At 36.3% G+C, this 24,441-nt stretch overlaps 1 protein-coding gene across 1 annotated transcript; it reads right to left on the bottom strand.

Annotated features, from left to right (window-relative positions):
- Positions 1 to 1,063: 1,063 nt before the first annotated feature.
- Positions 1,064 to 24,441, bottom strand: LOC117341914. The gene is made up of 8 exons (XM_033903772.1): positions 24,381 to 24,441; positions 14,676 to 15,991; positions 9,659 to 9,758; positions 8,127 to 8,177; positions 6,706 to 6,888; positions 5,932 to 6,132; positions 3,949 to 4,098; positions 1,064 to 3,459 (listed from the first exon to the last, which is right to left on the bottom strand). Exons 1-8 carry the CDS (start codon positions 24,433 to 24,435, stop codon positions 3,125 to 3,127), a joined length of 2,391 nt encoding a protein of 796 aa, XP_033759663.1. The 5' UTR covers positions 24,436 to 24,441; the 3' UTR covers positions 1,064 to 3,124.

The raw sequence follows: 24,441 nt of genomic DNA on the forward strand, positions 1-24,441 counted from the left end.
GCTGGACTATTTTTCAGGTTTGGTTATTTTTGTGGCTTAGAATTATTCCATGCTACAACTTACCACCAAGTAACTCTATAGAAGAAATTGTTAGCATCTACATCAAATTAGTTGTGATTTTAAGCCACTACATGTCCAAACAAACATTTTGGTATATTACATGACTATTTTTGTGCAAATTTTAAGCTATTTATTCGTGTTTGAAATTCAACATTATTCTGCTATATAGATGACCCTTTAAGCTTTTCATATATCATGAATCATACCTATGGTACGGTCTTCCTACTCAAGGATACACAAAATAAAGTTTTAAACATACTTGTTTAGACCCCTCTCGCATGATCTTTCATTAAGCCCCACATACACATTCGGTGGTAATGATGATGTTACTGAACGCTCGAGGCATCTTGTCCAAGCATTAGAAAAAATGTTTATTGAAACGGTGTATTTTAAATACAATAACTCATTAAGTATATAAACACATTCCAGCGATGTAAACTTCAAATTTTACAACAATTGCGAAAAAAGTTATATCAACTTATATCAATCACGCTTGCTGGCCCGGTTGGAAGCGCTCTAGGGTCTTAGTGTGGGAGGGAACTGGAATACCCAGAAAACACACACTTGGTCGGGCAGGTGACTCCTAACCTATTCACATTGATCGGGAATCGAAACCCGACCACCTAAGTGAAAGGCACTCGTGCAACCGCTGTGCCATCCGACCACCAAGTATTGTTACAAACAGTATATACATTGGTAAACAAAACTCACAGAAGTGGATATGTAATCAGGTTAACGTCCTATCAACAAAAAGGTCATTTAAGGATGGCCTTCTGTGCGTGCGATATGCATGCATGCGGTGAGTGCGTATGCGTGTTTTGGGAGGCTGCGTTTTGATATATTGTGTTCATCATTATATGACTAAAATCATAGAGACCTACAACAATAATACAATATCATTATATACAACATCTCGCATACATAGTCATACCCTATTTATATTCTGAACTGAACACACGTAACACCAAAACCGGATACTGCGACAGGACAATTTACACGTGCATCGATTAGTTCCTTTATTTCAATTTCCATTTTATGTCACACAAACACAAACCTCCAAGTTGAGTTGAGGGTAGAGACCTACAATGAGAAATTACAAAACCTCAACTATTGCCTATAGCACAAGAAATTGACTAAAATTGCCAACATTTGCCTTAAAATTGCCAACATTTGCCAAGAAATGACAACTATATAATTGCCAATAAATTGCCAATTAACAAAATTGCCAAGTATGCAAAAAATTGCCAATACATGGAAAATTGCCTATACAAGTTCAGGACTTGCCTATATATGCCTATAAAACATGTTAATTAATAAGGAGTTTAATCTACAATATGCATGTTATCAAATTTATTCTAATTTGCATGCATGTGGTGAGTGCGTATGCGTGTTTTGGGAGGCTGCGTTTTGATATATTGTGCTCATCATTATATGACTAAAATCATAGAGACCTACAACAATAATACAATATCAATATATACAACATCTCGCATACAGTCATACCCTATTTATATTCTGAACTGAACACACGTAACACCAAAACCGGATACTGCGACAGGACAATTTACACGTGCATAACATATTGTGCTGTTCTGGACAGTAAAAGCCTAAGTTCTGTTTTTCGATTAGTTCCTTTATTTCAATTTCCATTTTATGTCACACAAACACAAACCTCCAAGTTGAGTTGAGGGTAGAGACCTACAATGAGAAATTACAAAACCTCAACTATTGCCTATAGCACAAGAAATTGACTAAAATTGCCAACATTTGCCTTAAAATTGCCAACATTTGCCAAGAAATGACAACTATATAATTGCCAATAAATTGCCAATTAACAAAATTGCCAAGTATGCAAAAAATTGCCAATACATGGAAAATTGCCTATACAAGTTCAGGACTTGCCTATATATGCCTATAAAACATGTTAATTAATAAGGAGTTTAATCTACAATATGCATGTTATCAAATTTATTCTAATTTGATTTAAATTGAAATTGAATATAGCAAAATTGTATACATGGTTTGCTGTAAACACAGACATAATAATAAAATGACTAAAGAGATTCTGTTTTCACAAATCACAACAAGAAGAAGAAATTTGAATATCTTACAATGAAATGTGCCTGGCCACACATGCCTGACAAATAGGTTGTTTTATTTATATATATACATTGTGATAAACATAACATGTGACCTAACCCGACTGTAAATTAATACCATTTCACAGACTATAAATTTATTCTATATGACTAGAAATATTTCTATTTATCTCGAGCCAAGTATGAAGAGTCCCGAACAAATAAACTTTGAGTCATTAACTGTTATAGAGGTGTAACAAAGTACAAAAAAGGGTTGTCAAATGAAATTACAACATTTTTGAAACCATGTGCTTCTGCGAAAAATAGCATGATTCTAGTTCAATGCGTATGACATCAAAATATCAGCATCATTTCACCTCTAGAAACTTTACAAACATGGATCGATACATATAATCATAATACAAATGAATACAGTATGGGAAAGGGAAAGAACTTACACTATGGGGGACCTTTCCTTATATTGATTCCTGACGAAGCATTCTGGTTGACATGTTTGTTTTTTTTCACCTTGGAATTATTGGAATTATGGGTAATTCCAAGAATCGAAACCGAAAGTAAAAGTCAGAGAACGACAACAATACGTCGCAGTACCAAGCGAGGTAACTCTTAATGCTGACGTAAACTTTTTACATTAAAAGTATATGGAAGAAACAAGGACAAATATCATAATCTACCAATAACCGAAGGGTAACAGAACACATATGATATATTAAATACATATACAAACACCATAACTCCTTTTGTACATAAATAAATATGGTGACAATTAGGTATGTTAAATAGCAATATATAAATCCCCACCAATCTCAAAAAGATTGTTTCACATACTTCATATTTTCCTTAGGATTACAGATTTCACAAAATCTGCGATTTAGATAAAATCTTGTACATATTATTTATAAAATAATATACTTTCTTTAGTTCCGGGAAAGTATCTCACACATCCACATAGTCTGTACGACCAACTATTGGATGTCCCGTTCTTCGTCTTTTTGGTCACGCAGGAAGCGATATATCTTCTCCAAATCCATGATAAGAAAGGCTGCCATGATAGCGACAATAATAAACGCTATTACTGAACCAATGAGCATGCTGCTCTGTCGACTATCAGACGCACTACCAAGTGATCGCTTATACTTGGACAGGTTCTTCCGGTCTCGACGTAGTTCCCGGTTTAGCTGTTCCATAACAATAGCCATGTTACCTGGAGTGGTTGGAACTGGACGGAGTGTCGTGGTTGTTGCACTAAGGACCGGACAATCACATGATGGACGTGTAGCAGGATTCTGGACTGCTCGAACTACAAAGAAAGGGAAAATAAAAAAAAAAAAAAAAAATCAAACCTTCAGATTTTTTAACTTCGTGATTTGTAAGTAAAAAGTCAACGAATTGTAAAATAAACAAAAAATGTATAAACAAAATTGTTAGTTGATCTCAATGTTGACCTACTTACCATTACAATGGAGTCAGTGGGAGAGTTACAAGTACACAATATTTGCAAACACCGTGACCAATACATTTATTGCAAAAACCTTAGTAGCATCAACCTCAAGAGAACAAACATATTTTGTCAGATGTCATCACCGATACTCTTTTTCTTATAACAGGTCATTTAAGTATGATTAATTTCAATGAGTCTTCGATAGGAAGCCAGAACTCCTGGTTAACAAGTTTGACGCTATACCGTTGATGAGTTGGTAGGAAACACCTAGTATTTTACCAGTCGTTGGTATAAATAATTTTCTCCATTTATATTCATCCTTAACGTGATAAGCTAAATATGACTTACCTGGGCTTGTGACATCGCATGTACTAGAATCATTTCCAGGCCCAACACAGTACTGTCCGGTTGGTGAAGGGGCAGGGTTGTCACATGACCGGAAACGGAAACGCAGGCAATCAGACCATTCCTCCCAAGCACCCCAGTTGCCATTGGTATCTAACAATAAATGGATTCCAAACTGAGTACGCACCGTTTTCAAATACCAAATGATGCTGCAAATGTGAAATTCTTTAAAACTGGCAGTGAAAGTTGAAAAGCATTCAATTGAGATTTCACAAAATAGTTTTAGTGTTCAGAAATCGGTTCTGCGATATTAACCTATAATGTCGTATGTTCCGTTCATCGTATCTACAGAAGTAGCAACGCTTTAGTTTGTCCTCTGCTCGGAGACGAATACGCAAACCCGTCCCTATAAAAGCCCTTAAAATTGTTACACTTGCTGATACTCAGTCACTGACCGTTCACGCAAGCACACGTGCATTTCGTACCGCACGAACTTATCGATCACGTTAACAACGCACTCACCTGAGGTCGTGGACAGTAATGAATGTAGTACATTCCGGCTACCATCTAAATTCCTCTCAAAATAAAATTCGCATACAAATGATCAATGGCACATAATATATAGATCCAAAATAGACCATCAATGTTTCCTCGTACGTTCAGAGGCCCGTCACTACCGCATTTCTTTTCATTCGCTTGAGTTGTCAGTTTATTCATGGTATGTATTTGATAAAATAAAAGACAAAATATGCAAGCACATATATGGTTATGTTATGTGATCTGACGTTTTTTTGGGGCGCTGTTTGAGAACCACCTAAAGTTATCTTCGTCGACTTTGACGAGGACAAATTCATTCGGAATTCTTTTGAGAATCAACTGTCGGTTATTTCTACGATAAATCTAGATGCGTTCAGTGTGTGACAGAAATATTTCTTCAAAAGCAACACACTGTCTCCTTTCGCGAAGTATTTGTTTGCAGTTTCGTTTTAAGATTCATGCTTTTATATGTTAACAGATACATATTTAAGATGAAAAAAAAGAAACCTGTTTAAATCATATACAATAGCCTGCTTTATTATCGGGTATTCCGTTTTATTTTCTGTACAAATTACGCTTGCTGCTTGGTTTGCGTAGGGGGAAGTAACTCGTACACAATCTAGTTTATGCAGCATTGGAAAGTGAGTTAATAAAAATGACTCACCCGTTGAATACTGTTTTTAGTCCCGGAGTTTCTGTTGGCAATCGGTAGGTGATATCACCGACTGTTTCTTCATTTGATATTTAAAATCTAAGAATTTACTTGATTACCGTATTCAAATTCAAGTGAGCTTGAAAAAAGTAATTCTGCATATTTCAGCTACCCGTTTAAAACTACATACTATTTTTGTTATACTCAAATTTCTTTAAACTGGAAATCTATGTATAACTACCTTGTTTTTATACTTGTGTTGACAATGAAATATTTTGAGTCTTTTTCAGATTTTGCTAAAATTTTCTTTTCCTTTTTTTTTTCGCGGCGAGTCATTTGAATGTAATCTTGAATGTAAATCTTTGTTCTCGATTACAACCATTTTTGATAATTACCTGTTCAATTTCCTTAGCCATATTATGTTATTGGTATATTGTAAAAAGACGTTGGTGGTGGAGGGATCGTGAACGGACGCAGTGTCAGTGTTAGATGTGTCGCTTTGCGCGTATATTAAAAGAGTAATACTTGTTTGACTAAGCACTGACCTTTATATAGGGTTCAGATCCGGCTGTGCGTCTCCAAGCAGAGCACAGACTAAGATGTCGGCATTTCCTTAGATACGATGACCGGAAGATACTGTCATCACAGGGGGTATCTCAAACACGATTTCTAAATACTGAAACTTTGTGTATATTTTAGATATTAACTGGACAATTTTTAACTTACAATATCAACTTTAAACAATGATATCAGTCGTTTCAAGTGTCACTTTGTCACTCTGGTTTTAATTATAATACCTGGACAAGCAGTGTCTTTTTGACAAAGCCCGGAATCCTCAGAATCCCCGTCACAGGGATTGCCACCATGCTGAGGAGAAGGGTTTGTACAGGTCCGTGACCGTGTTTGCGTGCCATGTACGACGAGGTCAGAGCCCTGGTATGGATTACAAGTCATAGAACAGTCACCCCATGCTGTCCAAGTGCCCCAGTTCCCGTCAACTGAAAAGAAATGTCAAACACATCAAACGTAGCTTAGATGGTTGATATGGTCATTTTGCTTAAAGAATTGATCTACGGATTTTAGTAGAAAGTAAAAATATAGATATCAACTTCATCAGGTAGAGATGGCAGTGCTGTCCTTTTAAATCCCGTTTTGTTTGTTGAATACTTATCGAAACATATCCCCTCAAGAATTTCAACAAGGAGTCAAAATCGAAGAAAAAATGTAGGCATAAGGTCAATGTATAACCGATATATTTTGAAAAGTACATTTATTTGCTGCAATAAATCCTAAAAAGCTTATTTCCTGGATTCTTAAGTCCAAAAATGGGATTTTTCTTGGTTTCGTTGTGGAAATACTTATACCACAAATTATAAATGATGTAAGAAATATATCACATCGCAATTCTGGGAGGGCTCTACATGTAAAAAGCATGGTAACATAAAATAGCAACCCAATGGATCCACAAAAATATACATACAATAACGGAAAATGATGTCATTGGAATTCGACATTAATGGTTGTCAATTTAGATTGCAATATACAAATGCATTATTTTAAGACAAACTTACCTGGGCAGGGTGACTGCGAGGTACACGAAGCTGTGTCTTCACTGGAACCAGAACATGGGTCTCCTCCGTACATAGGCTCTGTACAGTTCCGCTGTCGCGTTTTCGTTCCTTGTACGGCCTTGCTATCGGAACATGTGATACTACATTCTTGCCATTCGCTCCATTCTGTCCATATGCCATCAACTATACAAATGTAAAGGATAGTTATGATCTAATAATCCAAACCGAGTGAGTTACATTACAAACCAGGACGTTCAAGTAACATATATTAAAAGGAATTCATAAAAATCGTCATATAATTGGGACAGGCTGCAAAACAAAGATTCTCTGCTCATGCACACTTTGACTGTGTGAAGAAAATGTTCTTGTAATTGTAGCGTTTTGCATACCTTTCATCAAATATAGGAAAGGTCTCGAAAAATAGATAAAAAAACAAAACAAAACAAACCAATCAGACTCTTAATAATCAAAATCGAAGAGGGATGCTGGTCATCTTATCTTGACGTACTAAGAATATCGTGAATCATCTACATATAAAGAGATTTGCTATAATTTCCAATCAACATCTATCAAACCTTGAAGCTGAATCAACATATTAAATAAGATGTCCAAAGGGCTTGCATCACTCTCCTGGACAGACATTTGTAAGATTATTGCAAAAACACTTTTAATTAAGTTACATTACGAATGCGTCTTTCATTTTGGGATTTGCTTCTCAGTATCATGCACGAGACTCAACACTGTCCATAACCGTATAATTTTCGCAAGTGAAAATGAGAATCACTCGCAATTAAGAACATGTTTAGGAAAAGACGGACGGATACCGTGCCACGGAATAATATATTAATCCTTTATATCAGACCAAGTAAACTGAAAACCCCGAGCAGTAGTGCTCTAAATACAGGAAAAAACAATACTAAAGCTTTTCACGGTGATGCTTTGTTTAACATGGCATTTTCTGTTGGCAAAACATAGTCGCATCTATTGCAGAAGAAACGTTTTCAATACAATATCTGTTTCAAGGAGGTCCTGTCATTGCAACCATCGTAAAATAAGGCATAGGACAAATTCAACTAGAACTGAATACGGACCATGGTGCATGTATATGAAGAAACTGTCCGACGAAGTACCAAACTTTCCGATATGACTACCATTGTGAATGAGTCCCCTGTCCAGAATCCATGTTATACAGGCAGTAGAAGGCCATAGTCGATAGGGAAATTCCAGCTGATTTCCAATTAGAAGAAGCAGAAGTATTTTAGATTTAGCCAGACTGGAGGCCGTCCCTTTCCTCTATCAAACAACATTACGCTTACAATTTTGTTGAGGACCAACCCAATTATTCGCAATGCCATACTCACTTCATCTAACTATGGTAATTAGTAATTTGTGTTCCTTTATGAATGTCTGTTTTCACATACCGGGATAGGGTAGCACACAGTCTTCGTCCGATACCCCGTCACCATCGTCATCTTGAATGAAAAGAAAATATGAATGTATAATGTTAGTGGAAATTTAAGGAAAAACAATTTAAAGTCACTCGAACAGGGTAAGGATTCTGCTTATTGCTTATTTTAATTAGTAAGAAACTATCGTCCTACCATAAATAAGATTCATTTCCTTTGTAACGACTGTAAGAAAACAATGACGTACATATATGTATATGTTAAACATTTGAATTGGTTTCTGGTCCAATGCAAGTTAAGGTCAATCCAAATTAAAACTGCTAAAGCTATTTGCATAGAGAGCATTTGTGCATTAAACCAATTTGTAGAAACATAATATAACCACAATTTATCTTTTGACATCACCCATCTTATGGCTAGGGATAGTGGCAGGTATCTATGGATGACCTTTGGAGATGAACGTCGCGCCAGGGAGAAAAGTTATGTATCCTGTCCACAGGGGAGATAATAGGACATGATGGACGGGTTTACCGATTTGTCAGATATGCTTTGAGCTCTGTCCCCTATCCGAGACATACCAGTCTATAAAACTGTTAAGTTACTATTCCTGCCTACTGCTCAGCATTTTGGGAGTGGGACAACTGGTTTACCTGATTTCAGTACAATGTGATATATTTTACATTCCGCTTAAACAGTAGCATTATAAAGACGGCTTTCGCTCCGATTTAAGAATTGGTAACTATCAAGTAACTCAACAACATAAAATATTGCTTTAAACTTGAGTAAAAATATGAGTATTTGATCAAGGTATTTACCTCCCTTTCACCAATTACATTTCAATATAGTAGCCAACCGATGTAGATATATATATATTTCCATTTGTTCTGTTTGTCCGAATTTTTAATTCATATATATATATAATTAATTTTCCATTGTTTGTACACAGAATGCGGCTTTCTGATTGGTTGATTTTTTTTTTTCATACCACTATGAAAAAAAATTCCGATAATGGCGCAAACAATGTGACGTCACAATACGACAATTGACGTTGCATAATGATTTGAGAAAAAGAATCGATATAAAACCAGTAAAATTGTACATAAAACATGTTTTAAATTCAAAAATTAATTATAAGCGTTGATGTCAATTATTCTTTAGTTCCGTAGGGGTATGAAAAACAATTGTTTGCAAACTTCTGTAATAATCCACTACGCAGATTCATAGTTTGCATACAAATTTTTTTTCATACCCCGATGAAACTTAAAAAAAAAAAAGACATCAATGCTTAAATATAGAGAAGATGAGAATACAGGCTTGTTATCCGATCCAATTCTATGATTGACTACAATAACATTTTATTGAGATAAAATAATAGCCTCCCGAATATACATATATTAGCTATTAAAACGACGTCCAACAAACCCCTTCAGGCCACATTGTGAAAACGTAAAATAAAACCTTATTCTATTCACTACATTAGCATCATTTTCCCCTTTTCTGAGGCTTATACAAGCGAACTGCTACCACTTGATCGTTCATATACCTACCTGCTCCGCTATTTTCTGCCGTACATAGTTCTTCGTCTACGAGACCATCACAGTCGTTGTCTATCCCGTCTGAATCCACACTGGCTGTAGGCGTACACGGCTACAGATATCAAACAAGAAATGTAAGTCAATAGCTATATCATATCCCTACGCATCATTTGCAATGTACACTTGAATAATACCATGGTAAAGAGAAACAAGTTCATACACACTCGTTATGTATGTCATTTACATTTATGGAATGAATTTGGTTTGGTTTATTTTGTTTAACGTCCTATTAACAGCTAAGGTCATTTAAGGACGGCCTCCCGTGCGTGCGACATGTATGCGTGTGGTGAGTGCGTATGTGTGTTTTGGGAGGCTGCGGTATGTTCGTGTTAAGTCTCCTTGTGATAGGCCGGAACTTTTGCCGATTTATAGTGCTACCTCACTGAAGCATACTGCCGAAGACGCCCAGAAGCACACCCCACCCGGTCACATTATACTGACAACGGGCGAACCAGTCGTCCCACTCCAAATATGCTGAGCGCTAAGCAGGAGTAGCAACTACCATTTTTAAAGACTCTGGTATGTCTCGGCTAGGGGACAGAACCCAAAACCTTCCTCACAGCGGCGAACGCTCAACTAAAGGCCAAAAGTGAGGCATTGTCAAGGGAGACATTAGGAAGAAGAAAGTTAAGAAACGCTCAACTAAAGGCCAAAAGTGAGGCATTGTCAAGGGAGACATTAGGAAGAAGAAAGTTGTTAAGAAAGAAGAGAAAAGATAAGATCCCAAGTTTAGTCGCCTCTTACGATCATGCAATGGGGGCAGCAGGTACAATTCTTCCGCCCTGCAGGAATGAAAATGGGCAGGAGATGAATATGGTGATTTCAACTGTTTGTTTTTTTCTTTCGCTTACCTTACACCATTCAACACCATGAATGCTATTAAGGCCAGCAAATGGAAAGTTAAAATGGGCAAAAACTAAACAACATCAAACAAACCGCATATGTGAAAATGTTTTATTTAAAAAAAATTTAAAAAGCAAGGTACCTTTATAAAAACAAAAGCTACACATTGTAACACAGGTAAACAGCCGGGGCTATGACCTGGCAGCGGTCGCTATGACTACGCACAGTGTCAAGCGATAGTCTGTACAGCTGTCGACACGGGTGACTAGCCCCGACATTTTTTTTTCTCCTCGTGGTGAAAAAATTCGTCCGGATTATTGAGGGAAATTTACTAATGAAAAGTACGTTCCGTTCCCAAAATGGGCTTCCGGAATCGGAATCCGAATTTCCGGACTGGTGAGTACAAATAACGTTACGGAAATCCGTTCCCGTGCATTTCCGTCCGGACTGCGAGTTTTCCGGACTATCGGCGTTCGGATTATCGCGGGTCCACTGTATATCATTTTATACTTATTATTTGAATATTTATTGATACACTAACGTATAGTTTAAAATGAAAAAGTGGCTATTGTTACAATCAGCTTTTAGATGCTTTTTAATGCTAACAGTTTTGAAAAGCAATTTAAGACTTGATATCACATAAAAAAAGCTCTTGTAGGTTGTAGATAAGATCAATGCAACCCAATAAAACATGTTTAACGGCAAGTGGTTCATTGCATGGTAGCACTGTTTAGTTTGCTCTATCACAAAAACGAAAACACGAACATACAGCAACTTCTCACATCTGACACATGTACTATACACATGCATCTCGCACGCGAGAGGCCTCCTTAAATGATCATAGATGTTGATAGAATTGTCAAACTATATAACAAACTCAAAACATTTAAGTATAGCAAGAAATGATAGCCTTGTCTGACACCTAATTGCAGTCTTAAAAGTGTGCGCCAAGGTGATGTCATTAGTCCTTCATTTTCAAGCTTTGAACATGGGGAAACTGTGCAATGGACATGTTTGACACACTCAACTTAGTGTTATGCAAGGATGTCCACTACAGCTACCAGAATAAATATCTAGTCATTTATGTGTTTATGGTTCATTTCATACCTCTTTAAAATGTGGGGAAAAAAACTAGACAAAAGGAGTATAGGAAAGAATGTAAAGTGTTAACTTTATTATGTATCTAAACACGGATAATTCCACAAGTAAGGTAGTAAAATATTCGCCCTTATCCTCTGATTCGATTTAACCGTGTGTTGATGAACGGAAATATGCAATGACGTAAATGACCCAAAATCATCGGTTGTCAACCATACACCTGTCCGATACCATGGGATAATGCAATATAAGAAACACATATTTTACACAGATTAATTTATATTATCCATGCACATAATCCGGTAAACTACAATCATCGTCTGATTAACACTTGCCATATCAAACACGTGAATACACACGAATATGCGCGTTGCGTAAGCATATCCGTATTATTCCACACTATATGGTAATGTACAGGTTTCATTAAGCATGACTAATTCATTCAAACATTTTATTAGGTGGTGACACACAAACTTTCATACAAAAACAAAATGTAGCAAATGTCGAACGCTGTTGTCCGTTTGTGATAGCGTTAAACATTACTAGCGTGTAATGGAAGGCGACCATTTTTCAGCCATGATTTTAATTGACAAAGGTATGTTTCATTTGGGAGTTCCCACTAATAGGAAATACGCATCCGCTCTATAACCATTCAAACCAGATACGGAAATTAAATGAATACGTTCAAATGAAAACGGGAGCTCTAATTAATTATTTCTCTAAAAAGAAATCAAAATACAACTGTAGAAATAAAAGCCTCACACAAAAAGGGGTAGGTATTGACGTAATTGTCAGAATCATATAACTAATTCATTTGCGAATCGATCACAAATACAAAGCTGGTATAGGCGGTGTAAACACATCAATGCTGGGTTACCTTGATTAGAAATAGTACAAATAAACACTTAAGTTTCGCTCATTCTTATAAATAAAAATAGCAATGAAATTGTTAATGAGTAGAATCTTTCAACATTCTATCACTATCGATAGATCTGCAGTTTGGATTCAGTGTTGGCCATATTACAATGAAGATGGTAAATATTTGCATTACGTTAGCTTGAAAGGTAATCAGCCATTAATAAGGACCAGATGATACCTCCTGGTGATGAACTTAGTTCTTGTCCGTTAGATTTGTTCATGTTTTATATTTATTTGCAGATGACAAGCAATAATAATATACAACATTTATATATCACAATTTTTTATCCAGGATTGAAAAGTTCCAAAAAACATGTGATTACCCTATATAAACTATAGTTAAGTGTACCCCCTTCCCAAAGTGAAATGTGAGACCCAAAGGTCAGGAATTGTACATTTTTTAGAGCACCTTAAGACCCACTCACCTTTGAAGAGCATGTGATATTACCATTAGTTGATTTTTAGAAGAAGATTTCTGAAATTTCTGTAAATTTGGCCTCGTCCCACGGGGCCAAGGGGACATGTGCTTTTCATCGATATCGGTTCAGGAGTTGTTTTTTTTTAAAAGTTGTCAAAAAGGTTTGAAATTCAACGGACGGCGCACGACGACGGATTGATGATGATAGCAAACTATCATTCTGACTCTCCCTTCGGGTCAAATGGCCTAAATCAACTTTTGAGGACGGACAGTTACAAACATTATGTGAACGGGTTCTATGTAGCTATAACTTGCAAGATGCATCATCGATGACTACATGATTCAATGAACAAACACAAAATTTCGACGAAATATAAGTTTCCGATCCCCTTAACGAACACACACACTATCATTGAAATCACCGCCATGACGTATTTGCAGTGTGGTAATATGTATGAATGTTTGATTCATTGCATGATATTCAACACGTTTGCCCATTGGAAACCAATTATCCTTGTGCTTTAATGGCATGATAAAGAGAACCAACAGTTGTGCTTAAATGACATGATATGGAGAATCCTTAAGTGCGAGATAATGACGCGATATACGTAACCCATATTTGTGTGTAAATGACATGATATGGATAATCCTTAAGTGTGAGATAATGACGCGATATATGTAACTCACATTTGTGTGTAAATGACATGATATGGAGAATCCTTAAATGTGAGATAATGATGCGATATACGTATCTCACATTTGTGTGTAAATGACATGATATGGAGAATCCTTAAGTGTGAGATAATGACGCGATATATGTAACTCACATTTGTTTGTAAATGACTGATATGGAAGAATCCTTAAGTGTGAGATAATGCGCGTCATAATGTAACTCCCATTTGTGTTAATGACATGATATGGAGAAATCCTTAAATAGTGAGATAGACTCGATCATATCGTAACTCACATCTGTGTGTAAATGACATGATATGGAGAATCCTTAAGTGTGAGATAATGACGCGATATAGGTAACTCACATTTGTGTGTAAATGACATGATATGGAGAATCCTTAAATGTGAGATAATGACGCGATATACGTAACCCATATTTGTGTGTAAATGACATGATATGGAGAATCATTAAGTGTGAGGTAATGACGCGATATACGTTACTCACATCTGTGTGTAAATGACACGATATGAAGAATTTTTAAGTGTGAACATGGTATGGAGAATCCTTCTGTATGAGATAATGAAAGCTGACGGTTTGTACCACAATATCTGACTAACTATATCCACAATAATCATTTTAAAATATACAGGCGAGTGTACAACACACTGTCACATACTTCGTTTATTTGGTGTTGCTTCGTTTAATATCATCCTTTTTACTCACCATTAGTTGGTCCTTTATGATCTTCTCAGTGTTGGTGGCCGTTAGAAATGTTTTAACTTAATAACTACAAGTTAACTTAACGTAACTGTATCATTCTGATAGGCCCTGCCCAACGGGGACCACGTCAATTGAATTCATATTAGACATTTTAGTCATTGGTAATGATAATAAATAATAATAAACCTAGACAATTATCTTCATAGCAGGGTTATTGTGTATTCGACTGCTAACAACATACCTTCGCTATGGTCGTTACATATTGAATTAACTCATACAATACAGCTTATCATACTTACAAGGTTGGCTGGTCCGAGGCGGAGTCCGACAGATACCCCATAACTCTCGTACTTTGCGCGGCCGTACAGGATCCCAGAGAAAGCTGCTATAGGCGACACATGGTGGATATGATGGTATCCATCAGTAACAATTATATAACATCCTGTCAAGTTGGTCCCTGGTATGTCCTGGAAGTTCGTATTACTTGGGAGTTCATTCCCGTCAAGGCGGAGACCAGTCTTCTGACTAGCCGGTATTATAAGCATTAAGAAATTCTCATAGCTGCCTTGGTCAATTCTTGGCGTTGTGAATATATAACCGGGCATGTACTGTTCCCTCGGGGCTATCAGAATCATGGAGGGATCGTGCTTGTCGCTATTGCTTGACTGGCTCAAGACAAATTGCACGACCATAATTGCATGGTTTGAAATGAATGAGCAATACCGTCCAGGCGAAATATGCAACATTTCAAAGTCTCCGGCACTTGCAAGTGATACCGACGTATCGTAACTGTCGGCGTCCTTTAGGCATGCCACCTGGATCAACGTAGAATCTTCACTGGCAACAACTTTGAAATAGTCCCCAACTGGCCTCTGAGGAATTGGAACAACGCTGTACGTTTTGCCCCACTTGTCCACAGAGAACAGCTGTTCCACTAAATGATCACTACTTATACCCGATTTCACTACTGTTCGTCGATTTCCGCTCAGGAATGTGATTGGTTTGTTAGAGGTGATCCGGGATCCTGTTAGATCTCCAGTGCTTTGTATCTGTACTGTACCGTACTTGTCCAAAGACACCTGAAACTGGTCACCCGGTTGATACTGATTCTGACCGAACTGTACAGGTTTCGCATTCGCGTTGTTTGAAAGTTTGATATCAACAACAGTTCCGTCTTGTGTTGCAACGATAGCGAACTGGCAGTGATCGTCGGGGAATTCTGTAACGGCATAGTACTCGGTACCTAGAGCATTCAGTGGTAGAGCTAAATAACCATCGCTTGTGTATTTTTGTCTATTGATAATAAGTAACACTATGCCCCCACTAGCCTGAACATGGATTCCTTTTGAGGATTGTTCATTTCCTGCTAGTTGTAATGAAATGTCGACTTCAAGTTTAACGGAGTCGTCATTTTTAACAGTAATTTGATGCGACAGCTGGTAGGATGAGAATGAAGGTGCTGTAACATTTACAGTGACTGGACTGGCGCCTGAAGGGAGTATAAACATCTCCAGTGGATATACTGGAGCTGCTTTTTCCAACGAGTTATCGTTCTTTACGTTCTCTGTATATGTGATGATATATTCATTTCCGGAATTGTCACCAGAACAGCATCCTTCCAAAAATAAAGAAATACAACATATATAATATTTCATTAAAGAACAATATAATTTAGGTTATAGTTTGTTCAGGGACGCCTCCCTTGTGCGCGAGAAGCAGCCCTATGGTGGATGTACGGTGTTTGTCTTCTTGTAATAGGGTGGAACTGATACCGACCTTATAGTGCTACTTCACGGACTCATACTGCATAAGACATTGAAAAGGGGTCAAATGTTGTAAAGTCAGTCAAGGAGAAACAAATAGTTTAAATCAATATATTTATCTCCATTTTTCTTCCTGTTTAGGACAATTTGTAGGGATTTAAAAGCCTTAAGAATAATTTATTTGTTTAACTTGGTCTGCACTAACAATAGCTGGTATTATATGATATACCTGCAACGAGTACCTTGTAACTTGCTACTCTTCACCATTGTCGTATGCAAGTGTGTATTGCAAATGATAAGTATTGGCTTACAGTTCAGCTGTGTACGCCTACGGCCAGTGTGAATCGAGACGGGGTTGACAACGACTGTGATAGTCTCGTAGACGAATATTGGTTTGGTTTGGTTTATTTTGTTTAACGTCCTATTAACATCTAAGGTCATTTAAGGACGGCCTCCAGTGCGTGCGACATGCATGCGTGTTGTGAGTGCGTATGTGTGTTTTGGGAGGCTGCGGTATGTTCGTGTTAAGTCTCCTTGTGATAGGCCGGACTTTTGCCGATTTATAGTGCTACCTCACTGAAGCATACTGCCGAAGACACCCAGCAGCACACCCCACCCGGTCACATTATACTGACAACGGGCGAACCAGTCGTCCCACTCCTTGTATGCTGAGCGCTAAGCAGAAGCAGCAACTACCATTTTTAAAGACTCTGGTATGTCTCGGCATTAACGATGCGGGTATAGACCTCAGCACAGTGTACAGCGATGATAATCTAGAGAATAAGATTTTGATTTCTTAAAAATGTGGCCTGGTGGGATTTGTGTAACGTCCCACCAACAGCTTATGTGTCTGTGAGTTGACTGCAGGTAGTTCGTGTGTTTGGGTAGGCCATAGTATGTTTATTTCATTTCAACAAAAACCGAAGCATATACATGTAGTTGATTTTGATAGGTTATTCCTATAGAGAAATCTTCTCCCAGAACATATGAATTGAAATGCAGACATATGAATTGAAATGCAGACAACCAGAACAAATGGACACATGGATCCGTCAATACATTGATATATCGAATTTTTTGATTGTAAGTAGTTGGTTAAAGGGAGGTAAAGACCTCTTTTCAATATCATATTTATACATTATATTGCCAGTCATCCCACTCTCAAAATGCTCAGCGCTCAGCAGGACCAAAGACTACCATTTTTCATAGACTATATATATAGCCTTCCTCACAGGTATAAACGCGTAACTAAAGGCCTAAAAGTGAGGCAGTGTCAAGGGAGGCTTTAGTAAGATAGTTGATTTGAAACAATACAAAAGATCAGATTCCAAATTTAGTTTCCTCTTACAATCATGCAATAGGAGCAGCAGGTAAAATTCGTATATCCTTCCTGTAGGGTAGCCCTGCAGATAGGGCGTAATAATTGTACCTACTGCCCCCATTGCATGATCGTAGGAGGCGACTAAATTTGGGATATCATCTTTTCTCTTCTTTCTGAACAACTTTCTTCTTCCTAACGTCTCCTTTGACAATGCCTCACTTTTGGCCTTTAGTTGAGCGTTCGCCCCTGTGAGGCTTTGGGTTCTGTCCCCTGGCCGAGACATACCAAAGTCTTTAAAAATGGTTGTTGCTACTCCTGCTTAGCGCTCAGCATATTAGGAGTGGGACGACTGGTTCGCCCGTTGTCAGTATAATGTGGCCGGGTGGGGTGTGCTGCTGGTGTCTTCGACAGTATGCTTCAATGAGGTAGCACTTTGAATCGGCAAAAGTTCCGGCCTATCACAAGGAGACTTAACACGAACATACCGCAGCCTTCCGAAAAACACATACGCACTCACCACACGCATGCATGTCGCACGCACGGGAGGCCGTCCTTAAATAACCTTAGCTGTTAATAGGACGTTAAATAAAATAAAAACCCAAACCAAACCAATCCCTGCAGGGTAGTTGTCCCCTCGTGTCGGTCTCGAGACTACGTATGAAAGTAAGAAATATAACAAGAACCGGAAAAGACACCAACTAAATTCGCATATTCAAATGTGTAGCACAAATGGGGAATATACAATTTCAATATACAGCGTTTTGGTTATTTTAGAGCGATAGGGAAGCATTAACCCACAGACGTACAGTTGGGAGCAAACTAAACTTGGTAGTGTAGTGCACTTCAGTGCACTACAAAAGTTAACTCCAGTTAACATCGTAGTGCACCTGAGTTAACATCGTAGTGCACTTGAGTTCACATCGTAGTGCACTGGAGTTAACATCGTAGTGCACTAGAGTTAACACTGTAGTGCACTGGAGTGAACATCGTAGTGCACTTGAGTTCACATCGTTGTGCACTAGAGTAAATACATACAAAGTATTTGATATACAATGCATAATCTCTTGAACATATAAATGTTTCATTAAAACAAAATTTCAAAAATATATATACAGGGACTAGTCCATGTATATTGTGTGTGTTCATGATGGTGTGTACATTTTACTTTTATTTCATATATGTTTATTACATGTATATAAGTATAATACATGTCACGTATTGGTAAATAGAATATAAACAAAAACTGACAAAATACAGGTATCATATTACATTAATTCCACCCATTACATCCATGCATTTACACTAAATTAAGATTAATTATAATTAAGGAAGCATGGAAAATACCAGTTTTGGAATTAAAATTAAATCGATCAACATCAAGCAATATTGATTCTGCCTTCATTGAAACATATATTGTACATGCAACATAAATGTTATAGTTTGTATACCGTCAGGTATATAGTCTTTCCAGACCAGGTAAATCACACAAAATGGGATTATGACTGTTATTTTGTTGAAAGGTGTGAAAACACAGCTGAGGAATCTGGCACAAGGAGTCCAGCTGTTCTGGGCATGGCCAAAGGGCATTAAGCTTAATTAAGGGTTTACCTGTACAGGTACTGTACTAGTCATGCATGGCTACCCCTCCCCTAAACACTCATGTAATTATATATAATCAGTCCCCAATCTAATTTTTATCGTATGTACCTAGTAAGTGTATAAATTAGTTTCCCCGTTAAAATTATTGATTATTATTGAGAAATAAAAATACTGGTTTGCAAGTTTATATAATTTTATAATAAGACTTTCGAGATAATATTATCAAGGTTTTTAAAATCCAAACAAAAACTTTTGAGTTTACCTGTCGTTTTGATAAGTGTCACCAAGCTGTGTGTATTAGAGTATGGGTCAAATCCAAGTGTCAAAAATTATAGTTACAGTCATGCTAGACCGAATGTCTGCATCGACTAGATCTTAAAAATAATAGGTAAAACAAATATGTTTATAATTTGATTACTTTTTTCATTACTTAATACATTATTATATTTATAAGATTATAAACAAACGAATTTTTTTTCAAATGTCTATGGAGGTTAATTACTTATCATTATTATTTTGCTGAAATGATTGATTACAAAATGTTGCATTTGACCGACCACTTTTACATGGAATTTACCTGGTGGTCACTCGGGTGAGGTACGGACAAAAGCCCCCCCTAAATTAAGATTAATTATAATTAAGGAAGCATGGAAAATACCAGTTTTGGAATTAAAATTAAATCGATCAACATCAAGCAATATTGATTCTGCCTTCATTGAAACATATATTGTACATGCAACATAAATGTTATAGTTTGTATACCGTCAGGTATATAGTCTTTCCAGACCAGGTAAATCACACAAAATGGGATTATGACTGTTATTTTGTTGAAAGGTGTGAAAACACAGCTGAGGAATCTGGCACAAGGAGTCCAGCTGTTCTGGGCATGGCCAAAGGGCATTAAGCTTAATTAAGGGTTTACCTGTACAGGTACTGTACTAGTCATGCATGGCTACCCCTCCCCTAAACACTCATGTAATTATATATAATCAGTCCCCAATCTAATTTTTATCGTATGTACCTAGTAAGTGTATAAATTAGTTTCCCCGTTAAAATTATTGATTATTATTGAGAAATAAAAATACTGGTTTGCAAGTTTATATAATTTTATAATAAGACTTTCGAGATAATATTATCAAGGTTTTTAAAATCCAAACAAAAACTTTTGAGTTTACCTGTCGTTTTGATAAGTGTCACCAAGCTGTGTGTATTAGAGTATGGGTCAAATCCAAGTGTCAAAAATTATAGTTACAGTCATGCTAGACCGAATGTCTGCATCGACTAGATCTTAAAAATAATAGGTAAAACAAATATGTTTATAATTTGATTACTTTTTTCATTACTTAATACATTATTATATTTATAAGATTATAAACAAACGAAATTTTTTTCAAATGTCTATGGAGGTTAATTACTTATCATTATTATTTTGCTGAAATGATTGATTACAAAATGTTGCATTTGACCGACCACTTTTACATGGAATTTACCTGGTGGTCACTCAGGTGAGGTACGGACAAAAGCCCCCCCCCCCCGGACATTAGCCCCTAGGACAAAAGCCCCTCCGGACAAAAGCCCCTTCACACTAATCAAAAAGTGGACAAAAGCCCCTTCATAAAAAAAAATGATATTTATTTTTTTAATGATTTTTAATTGCTACATATGCATATGTCATCAGTGGCTTCGGCAAAAGCCCCTTCATAAAAAAAATGATATTTATTTTTTTATGATTTTTAATTGCTACATATACATAACATATGTCATCAGTGGCTTCGGCAATGTAAACAACCGGTTCCAACAACAACTATTTGAACTGTTACATAAATAATAAGCTGTTACACAGTTGTTTGGTAGGTTTTTATTGATGTTGTGTTCTCCTGGAAAGAAATATATCATTAATGGCTTCATTGTTTCTTTGATTTTAATCATTCCTAAAATTAAACTTTTCTTATTACAACGCAGAGCAACATGTTTGGTTAGGTACTTATTATATTATAATTTGAGACACTGCAAATAGGGATCAAATGTTTATTGCTTTTGTAGGCATTTCTTTGATTATCAATATTTGCAGTATATTAATTAGGAAGTCAAAAATTATGTGTAATCAGTAACAATATGTTCATCATGGAGAGTTTCCTGAAATTTTTAGCTTACTTAATAATATAAAGTTTGAAAAAATAAATTATGATGTTTAACCACAGACATATAATGCTACACTGACATTGAACCAAGAACCTTCATTTTCCACACAATTATTCTCCAAACTTCAGAGATAAAAACAACAATATATATATATATAATATAATTTCTGTTTTTCAAAAGTACAGATTTATATAAAGTATACCAGCTAAATTTCTAAAGAAGGGGCTTCTGTCCGGGGGGGCTAATGTCCGGGGGGGCTTTCGTCCGGAGGGGCTTTTGTCCTAGGGGCTAATGTCCGGGGGGGGGGGGGGGGGGGGGGGGGGGGGGGGGCTTTTGTCCTACACTCATTCATTACAAGACCAAGGTGTGAAAATTGATCTGTTGGTTAGACCTTACCTGTAATTATCCCCTATTGTTCTACTCTCACACCTGTAGTCTCACCTGACCAAGAAAATACTTTACCTGTATCGTAGTTCAGAATGTCTTACCTGATAAACGCTGGGTGTCGTATATTGATCAATAAGAATGCAAATTTATTAATACTTACATTTAACGTTGGATTATTCACTTTGACTTTCTTTTTTGGTGGGGGAGATGGGCACAACAAGGTACAACCGAGAAGCCACAGGGAGATTAACTTGTTCCTCAGTTTGAACTGTTTTCATAATTATGTAACGCGACTCAACTTAATACAGTTCTGTGAACAGTATACAATAGTAAACAGTGCTTGGTCAATTGTTTCATATTTTGTATCTGCAGTAAACAAAATTGTTTTTGTTTTCACTGAATTTTCAGTTTCATTATTTAAATGACAATCAAAATGCAGTATTGCTAATTAGTATATGGATGAAATCTAAAATGATTTCTCATTTTATAACAAACATGGCTTTCAATGGAGATTACTTATATATATTTAATTAGGTACTCCTTAATTGATTAATAATTTATATTTCATGAATATAACTATAATTATAACATTGTATGTGAAGGTTTCAGGAAAATAAATTAATTTGTTCGTTTATCTTATACCAAACAAGTAATTAATGGCTTTCAATGGAGATTACTTAATATGTATACATAATTATAGGTATACTCCCTAATCAATTAATCATTTATATATCATGAATATAACTATAATTATAACATTGTATGTGGAGCTTTCAGGAAAATATATAAATTTGTTTGCTTATTCAATATAAAACAAATAATTAACATAAGTTGAGGGGAAGCTACATACTTTTACATTCAATGAAGTATACAGTGCCACTAAATCCTAATAAAATCTTAACTGCAAGAGACTGATACCAGTCCAGTACCCTTGGGGCCCCTAGACCACTGCCATTCATACCTGTTACATATTAATTACCCTGTGTGGTGTGGGTCACACCTGATCAGGCCGGTTTCCCCAATTAACTCCAAGGGGTCCATTTATAGCAGGCATTATACCGATACCTTATCTAACTATAGGTATCCTCTCATAATATGTAAGTTAATAATTGACAAGATGAATGTACCTGTAGTCAGGTTTCATTAATACATCATTTACAAACATGAAATAAATATAAAATCAAACCACTAGAATGTCATGAAGATGGAACTTAAATATTTCATATTGTTTTAGCATAGTATTAAAAATACACATTTCCTGCATCTGGCATAGATTGAATTCCTCTGGCCTTTATACGTTAAGACTGACATTTTGACAGAATATATTATATTTAAGTCTAAATAAGAAATCTCTCTGTCAGCAAGTCTAAATTAGTACTGAGTCAGAAGGTTTAATTGTGCTACATACACGAACATGGGTAGCTAAACCTTCAAAACTTGACTTGCACACATAATATACAACACATCAAATCATATAGCTCATAACAACATTTACCCAAGGACTGAAGTGCACATCATAGTGCACTTGGGTTAACATTGTAGTGCACTGGAGTTAACATTGTAGTGCACTGGAGTTAACATCGTAGTGAACTCAAGTGCACTACGATGTTTAGTCTAGTGCACTACGTTGTTCACTACGTGTGCACTACGAAGTGCACTTGGTACCAAGTTTAGTTTGCTCCCAACTGTAGATCCCTTGATATATATATATATGAAATATATATATATATTATATTACCATTAAATGTCTTAGTACTGGATAATGCCTGCCTGTTATTTATGTGTTGGTTCCGATAATTAGCTTATCTGGGTTGTTTTCCGGAATAATTCGCGCCACGAAACAACAGTTATGGTGTCATTTGATTCTGTCACCAACGCATTCTTAGAATTTGACACCCTTTAAAAAATCATACGTATCATATCCGCGCTACTTTATGGTTAATCGCAAAGTTAAAGTAGCTTTGATATGAAAATATTGCTTTTTTACTGTATCAGTAACATGATACCATTAATCTAGTAAGCCCCTTTTTGGTTACACACTTACATGTCAAGAAAAGACACTCCAAATTGAAAGAGTCCCTAACCTAAAACAATAACGCCTGAACAATTTTTAAATCTCCGATGAATGTCCCTTTTCTTAGCGTTCTTACTTAAAAAAAATCGAAACCGGACAATGCCTAAATTGCGATCATTCGGAAGCCACTTGTCATTGGTCATTTGCCGAATCAGGTAAACAAAAATCGCATTAATATTCACATTTTCAAAATATATCTACATAAGATATTTGATCTAAAACCAACATTATTTTAATTGCGACCAAACAGAAACCCATCTATGCCAGCAATTGGTTTAACAATAGTAAAAGGAAATCGAATTTGTGTTTATATTACTATGTTTTAAACACGTAATACACCTACGTCGAACATGCCAAATTTGAACAAAAAACTTCAAGTTCGACCAATCACAACCCATCCTACTATATTTTTTTTCAATCGGCTAATGAAAGTGTAATATACAGAGTTCGAAGTGCCATGGTGCATCTAAAACAACAACAACAAAAACATACAAACAAACAAACAAAAGATAAATAAATAAATAAATTTCAACCATGCAGAAAGTTCGATTTGGTTTTCATAATGAAAAATGTGATGCAAAAAGTTGCTTCAAACACATTTCTGGTGGAACATCAACGACATTATGTGCCCATTCCTCGTTGTTTGGACTTAAATATCAATTTAGTAGTAGAGAAAGTATAGGAAGAATAATGGATATAAAAATAAAGTTTTACTTACCTAAAAGAATCCGACATAACCATGTCAAAAGGAACAACACCCGAGTCCCCGCCATGTCAAA

Source organism: Pecten maximus, chromosome 14 (genome assembly GCF_902652985.1).
Source record: "Pecten maximus chromosome 14, xPecMax1.1, whole genome shotgun sequence".
Lineage (NCBI taxonomy): Eukaryota > Metazoa > Mollusca > Bivalvia > Pectinida > Pectinidae > Pecten > Pecten maximus.